The sequence below is a fragment of the Chiloscyllium plagiosum genome, chromosome 15 (genome assembly GCF_004010195.1).
Source record: "Chiloscyllium plagiosum isolate BGI_BamShark_2017 chromosome 15, ASM401019v2, whole genome shotgun sequence".
NCBI classification, from domain to species: domain Eukaryota; kingdom Metazoa; phylum Chordata; class Chondrichthyes; order Orectolobiformes; family Hemiscylliidae; genus Chiloscyllium; species Chiloscyllium plagiosum.
The window spans coordinates 47204216-47211805 of NC_057724.1; the positions used below are offsets into that span (position 1 = coordinate 47204216).

The following is a 7590-nucleotide window of genomic DNA, read 5'->3' on the forward strand; positions in this document are numbered from 1 at the left end:
AGGCTATATTCTCTGGATTCTAGGAAAATGTGAGACAAAACGGAATTATACACAGGACCACAGTTTCAGAAGAAAGAGTCAGATATTTACAAATGAGATAAAGAGATTTCTTCACTCAAATGGTTGTGAATCATTGGAATTCTCTGTCTGAGAACTTTGGATTGCTCAACTGTTGAGTATATTCAACACAGAGGTTAATAGAACACATTAATGGAATTAAGGGCAGGTTGAGTTGAGGTAGTAGGTCAACCTTGTTGTTATTAATGGCAGAAAAGTCTCCAGGACCAAATGCCTACTGCTTCTATCTCTTACATTATTAATTCTAAAAGTAATGCAGCACTGTGAGTCAAAAGAAGCAATGTTACATAGCCATTTTTAAATTATTACCATTTGACTAAATATTGCAATTTCTCTTGCATTACTGTCAGGGACTCCATAAAGACTGTCTGCTTTTATTTTTACATATGAATAAATCTTACAGAGTGACTGCAGGATACATCAGCTGGTCACCACTTAATGTTCCATGTGAATAAGGATTATGAGATTGTTGTCCATAACCTGGTCTGTCCACATATGCAGAAGTCATTACGAGTGTATGATCTGGTGGAAGCCCATAGCTAATATATTGTGCTGGTAGGAAAGGATTTCCTGTGGATTGTGAAGGTAGGAATTGCTGAGTTTGGTGGCAGCCCATGACAGGGAAATTTGTAGGCATGTTCATGTAGAGGTTTATGCCATCTGTTCCCATGGAACAGATGTTGTTCTGCCGTCCCATGGAACTCCTTGTGGAAGTAGTCGTGGAGCTGGAAGTAGAATGGCGGGAAGGGGTTCTGATACCAGTTGAAGGAATAGACTCCAGCAAACGGCTCTGGGTGGGGGCATCCTGCTGGTTCTCCTGTGGCTTGGGTTTCAAGCATCTGCAGCAGCAAACTGCAATGAATGAACCAACTATGATGAAAGCTACAAATATGGAACCAACGATGAGGAATGGCAAATACATAGGAACTGCAAAGAAAATGTGAAAAACAGTGTTATTATTGGGCACTATAGTTGACACTTTGCTTATTAAAGAATTGTATAAAGCAACAATACAAACATTTAAAGACTATTTCTGTTACAATTTGGTGGAGTTCAGTGGTATGGAGAAATTATACTGCGTTCTCAGTAAAAAGAAAGGTTCTGAAAATGGAGTCAGGTTTTTCTTGTGAATTTGTTCTTAAGCACATGAAGTAACAAAATCATGTCAAACATTTTATGGTTAAGCAATATTAAACCATCCCCTGGTTTTATCTACAAGTTACAAAAAAAAAGAAGTTCTGAAAAGATGCAAGATACATTTCCCTACATTGTATTATTTTCCTACAATAATGATCATTGATGAAAGGCCTTGCATAGTCATGTGATGTAATTAAGCTCCTTTCTACTAAATTTTAAAGTTAAGAATATTCACATTTCTACAAACAGCATCCATTTTCTCCTGTCATTTCTGGACCATACTTTACAGTGGCTGAATCCGTACACCATCAACTTTAGTTACACATTCAGATTGGTCCAATACCTGGCCTATGAGAGCACACCAATCCATTCCAGCCTGCCACTGGTCTTCCAAAACACAAAATGAAGCTGGAAGATTCTGCAAGATGTTCCTCCAACCACTGGCCATTTTCTTCTGTTATTTGCTGCTGGTAAATTGGCTGGTGAATGAGTCTGTTGGCAGTGGCTTCATTTAGCCCAAAGCCTGAAAGCCAGAATAGTGAAAGTGAATCTGCTGAAGGGGAGGAGGTGTGGAGTTGGAGCATGCAGAAGAGTGTGCAAAGGATTGGATGCCTGTTACACTAGTGGTGAATACAGACACTCACGTGACAAAATGCAACTCCGTATAGTTCTTATCTGGTAAACAAATACAATAACTTTCCGCCATTCATTGACTGGAACCAGCGTCAAGATGTGTTTGCAAGATGAGAGCAATTTCAGGACTTCCATCCTTCACTATATATCAAATCATCTGAAGTTGCTATTGCACTTGCACAAAAAAAACTATAAGCCCCATTGAGCTTATATATATTTGACAGCAGATCATGGGCCAATACAGTTTAATACAGCTGTTGACCATTTTGAATGACAACTTTCAAAACCAACTCAAATGATATCTGGAAACTTCAACTGGATAAATAATGGGAAGTAATTAGGCAATTCTGATTTGCATAATATTTCTTGTTACATTCCATTTCATTGCACAAAGGATTTAAATTATTTTCATTAGCTGAATATACTTTTATTCATTTGGGAAATTGGCATCATTTATAAGGTCAGCATTTAATGTACATCCTCAGTCACTCTGACAACGTGGTGTCCCTGACAACTTGGCAAAGAGATCTGGATTTTATTATATGCTGTGTGGAAAAGTTTTTACTCCCACACATTGCACTTGTTCGTTTTTCAAATTACTTAAATCACCTCCTCATTCACAATCCTTTTTAAGAGAAAACAATTTTATCCTAATTACTCTATTCAGACTTGACTGAAAACTTCAATCAAATCTAATGTTAGCCCTCGCCTCTCCAAAGAAAACAGTCCCAAATTTTCAAATTTATCTTTACAACTGAAGTTTCTCATCCCTGGAACCATTCTTGTAAAACCTCTTTGCACTGTCTACAAAGTGATCACATTCTTCCTGAAGTGTGGCACCTGGACTGTACAAATACTCTAGCAACAGTCTAATTAGTCTCTTAGAATCTGGAATGCCCCGCCTCAAAGTGTAATGAAGGCAGATTCAACAAGGTAGACAAGAGAGCATTAGATAATTGTTTAAATAGATGTAATGTGCGAAGTTACAGAAAAAAAAGGGCACAAGAATGCCCCTTCAGAGTCCCAGTGCAGACAAAATGGGCTGAATGGCCTTCTTCTGCACTCTAACAAGTCTATGATTCTCACATAAGTTCACATGAACTCCTTCCCCTTATACTCTATGCCCCTCTTAATAAATCTCAGGATATGGAATGCTTTATTAACTGCTGTCTGCACATCTCCTGTCACCTTTAATGACTTATGCACATAAACACCCAAGTCTCCCTGCTCCTGTGCACCCTTTCTTTAATCTTGTTTTTCCATGTTCCTCACTCATCTTTGCATTCAGTTTGATCTGCCATCTATCCACTCACTTCAACAGTTTACAATGCTTCCAAAGTCTGTTTTGTCTTCAAACTTTGAATTTGTTCCCTGTACACTAAGGACTAGATAAATATCAAGAAAATCAAGCATTATCAACAACTGGAAAATTCTAGCACAAACCTTCCTCCAGCCCATAAAATGTTCATTAATCATTGCTTAGTTTCCTTCCCATGTGCAGATTTTTGGTAAGTACGTTTTTGTAGTTGCTTACAAACATTACTGCTGTCTCAGTGGCAGGGACCTGGGTTTGATTCAGTCTTGGGTGACTGCGTGGAGTTTGCACATTCTCCCTAAGCCTGGCTTTCTCTTGGGTTCTCCAGTTTCCTCCAACAGTCCAAAGATGTATAGATTAGGTGAAATGGCCATGCTAAATTGTACGTTAGTGTCTAGGGATGTGCAGGCTAGGTGTATTAGCCATCATAAATGAAGGGTTATGGGGAGTGGCTCAGGGGTCGGTGACGGGGGCGGAAAAGGTGGTTGTGTTGGGGCCTGGGTATGATGCTCTTTGGAGAGTCAGTGCACAATGATGGGCCGAATAATCTCTATCCACATTAGAGGGATGAGTGTTCAATGCATAAATTGCAATTAGATATGAACAGTTCCTACTGAAATTTCAATTGGTAAGAACACCACCGAAATTATATGAAATTTACAGACTAGGAAAATTCCAGATTGGATCTAATTACCTTTGTGTGTTAATCTTAATCAGGGCTGTGGTTGGGGTGTTATTATTAGTGATACTTCCCTTAACTCAAAAACAAGACCTTTCAGTAGGGATGCCCTGACTGTCAAGAATATTTCAGGTTTGAAATCTACAAGTCTCACTCAAAAGCCCATTCAATTGCAGCACAAGATATCCACTGTAACCAGCAAATTCTAATGGTACATGTATAGTTGTGGATATCAAGTGACAACAGGACCAGAATTCAGCATTAAACAAACTCCACCAACTGATTTTTTTTTTTACACTCAAATGTCGAAACCTACCTATACTCACAATCTGGGATCACATAAAAACTTGCAAGTGAGAGAGGCAGTGAAGGACAGTCAGAATTTATAGACTGAATCCAGCCAACAGTTCAGAAGTAGAGAGAAGAAACCTGCTTGTCACATTCTCTGATATTTCCACAACTACTCTGATAAACAATTTTAATAATGGAATTTATAGACTCTGCAGGAGTGTATAATGCAGGAGTGTTTCTTAAAGCAATATTTTAAGAACATATCAGACATTTTTAAACTTACCTGGCTGGAAGGAAGTGGAGGAGACTATGTTGACTCTTCCTTTCATATGGACAGTAATTTTGCTGTTTATCCAGAGTAAAATCAGATTGGGCTACAAAGGGAACAGTGAGCCTAATCCAATTTCCCACTTGGTAGGTTTGCTTAAAATTACCCCCCAAGGCCCAATAATAAAGGTCTTTATAACTAGCCTCTGTGAGCAATTATAAACATACTTTTAGGACTTCTAATAGCCTAGTTTTTTCCTCCTAACATAATCTCCACTTGGCAGAAGGAGAGTTTGTTTTGGGATTAGGGGAGTGTCCTGGTCAGCACTTTGGTCAATGGAAGTTATTCATTTAGTGATATACTTATAGATGCACAAACATCCTCTGTGTACATACTCCAGCACTTGTTGAATACTTTGGCATCATGGGTAGCAGGCTGCTTAATACTTTTTGTCATTCAAGGTATGTATTAAACGTGTATTATTTTAATCTCAGTTTCCACAGAAAAACATGATGGAACGACTATGTTGGAGGCATGGAAAAGTTGTTATAATTCATTAGCATTATACCTTTTGAATGCAAGGTCATAGAATACTTTGAGAATTTTTATTAGAACAGAGAAGATCAATAGGAAAATCAAATAAGTTTTCAAAATTCTGAACGGCTTGAAGATAAGCAGTAAAACACAGTTTCCAACAGTTGTTGTATTGGTAGCAAAGTGGAATATATTAGAGATTTTTAATATAGATGGAAAATTGAAAAAATATTTTACAGAATGGGTTGTTCACGTAACTGTTCATTACAACATTAAATAAATACTTTCTTGCAAATGGCTGAAAAAGGTACAGCCTATATGATATAGGTTGTGTATTTAGTTGGGATGGAATGCTACGAAACAATAAATGTCACCACAGTATTACCAGACTGTTGAACTGCTCTTTCATGACAGGGAGAGAGAGAGACAACTGGTGGTAGTTTAACCTGGGGGCCTCAGGTGAGTGTAGAAAGTCCTTGGTAACCTCAACCGAGGTAGGTATCAAACCCTCGCTATTAGCAACAGTTGCATTGCAAACCAGCCATCTAGTCAACTGAACTAACTAACCCACTTAGAAAACAACACAGGGAATGTGATTGCAAAAGATATCACAGTTGAAAAGCTAGCATCAGGGATTAATATGATTAGCCATTGGCCTTCAATCCTTTTACCATATTTGATAAGGTTATTAAATCCACTTGCAATTTCATTTTATTTCAATTCCACTTTCTTTATAGATCACTATCAAAGGTATAATTTCTGAGGCATGCAGACCAGATGGCCTAACGTTTAGTCCCTGTGTTGCCCTGAATTAGATATTTCCCAGGGCAATAGTTAAGATAGACTTGGCTGCAGTAGTCCTTCTATTAGGCAATGGAAAATCAGCCAATATTCCCAATCCTGACCATTATCTGCATGTGCCCGTCAGTGAGAAGATGATATTATATTCTGTAATATTCTCAAGTTAATGAGTCTTCCAACACTTATGCCAAATTCTGCACATGAAAAAAGGCTAATTGAAGAGCACCAGATGTCAATTGCCACGAAACAAGAGAATTACAATATAAACCATGTACAGATCTTTAACAAATGCAAATATGCTGATAGTGTTTTGTCTCAATGGAGTAGAGTTTCACATGGGCCTCCGATGCTAAAGTTTAGAAATTTTTTTTTTTTTACAAATAGGCAGCTGTTAAGACTTGGAACCATCTCTTGGATGTGGTGGTCCAAGCACTCTCTGAAATAATGCAAGGAAAAAGCAAGGGATAGGGACTAAATATTGAGAGTTAAGACTGGTATAATGGGTCGAGCAGTGTGTGGTTTTCCTCAGAACTGTGAAACATGTATGATTTCCCCCACTCCCATCCCCTATCCAGCCAAAGGATCTAAAACCAATTTCAATGAACAGCCAAAAATTAGTTAACTGAGCACAGACGAGGGATCAAATCCGTTTTGCTTGCATAACCTTCTGATGTACATAAATATAAGTCAGCATATACATTCTCAATCTTTTACTGTAACTTCCCTAGCTCCGATCCGATAACGAGAAAATAACTCATACAGAATATCAATAATTACAGCGTATTTAAAAACTAGATGGGATGCGGTAAACCACCTGTGGTGATTAGGATAGGATCAATTTGTCCCCCTACCTGATGTTGACCTGCTATAAGAGTTTGCTTCCTGATGCACATTGTTATCGTTGCTGCAGACGCCCTGGTTCAGCCGATTATCTCGCAGGGAGCAACAATACCTGAGACCACACGATCCGCAACAGAAAGCGGCCTCTTGCCCATCATATCTCTCGGGACATTGGAATCCCGAGTGCCAGCTCCCGTTACTGTCAGACCAGCCGTGGCAGTACTCTCCCGAAGCGGCGTGAACACCGAGAAGCCAGTTGGTGAAGAAAAGTAGCAGTGCACCAAACTGAGCAGTCCCCATGGCCACAAGGAGGACTGCGGGCTTCAACAATTAGTTTATAAAAGCAGATCGATTTTAAGGGAGATTGAACAAAAAACGCACGCTGTTATAATACTCCAGCTTTCACAATCGGTTTCTGTCCTCTCCCTCCTCACGTAGGGCTGAACCTCCAAATATTGGACAATGCGAGGCGTACTGCAGGAGTGTTAACTTCTCAGTGTTAAATAGCTCTATTCATGGCGATCGCCTTCTCAACTTCTAACCGGGAGAACATTCAGAGAATTTTCCATCAGTTAGCAAGTCTTTTCATTAGAAACAATAGCGATGATCATTTTTCTTAAAATCTCATAAGACACAAATTAAAGTCGGTAACGTGCAACTTTCAGACACAAGTATAATACTATCCACTTTCCATTCCCTTTTGACTCAGTCTGCTGTTAAAAAAAATCTTTTCTTTTCACTTAAATTCTGGCAAGTGCATCCCTATAGGCTGAGCTTTCTCCACCAATCCTGATTGGAAACACCTACAAAGTCACGCCTTTAGGGATATATATTCCGCCTCTTCGGTGAGATTCGGGTGAGAGAGAGAGAGAGCGAGCACATTCAATATAATGATTTATTTAAATTTGTCAATTGTAAAGTTTGATGTACCCTACCAAAATAACCTTGATAAAACTGTAACAATGTAGAGGCGTTCAATCCAAAACCTGATACGAGATTATTCCGAGAAGATGC

At 38.9% G+C, this 7590-nt stretch overlaps 1 protein-coding gene across 1 annotated transcript; it reads right to left on the minus strand.

The window, feature by feature from the left end:
• Window positions 1-227: 227 nt before the first annotated feature.
• Window positions 228-7330, minus strand: shisa2a (shisa family member 2a). The gene is made up of 2 exons (XM_043705253.1): window positions 6588-7330; window positions 228-1005 (listed from the first exon to the last, which is right to left on the minus strand). Exons 1-2 carry the CDS (start codon window positions 6874-6876, stop codon window positions 476-478), a joined length of 819 nt encoding a protein of 272 aa, XP_043561188.1. The 5' UTR covers window positions 6877-7330; the 3' UTR covers window positions 228-475.
• Window positions 7331-7590: the final 260 nt, after the last annotated feature.

Excerpts from the sequence above, each read along its gene's own strand:
- shisa2a (XM_043705253.1), bottom strand. The coding sequence starts at position 6,876 with ATGGGGACTGCTCAGTTTGGTGCACTGCTACTTTTCTTCACCAACTGG. Across the intron at positions 1,006-6,587 it reads TTATAGCAGGTCAACATCAG|TTCCTATGTATTTGCCATTC; the intron begins GTAGGGGGACAA and ends TTTTCTTTGCAG.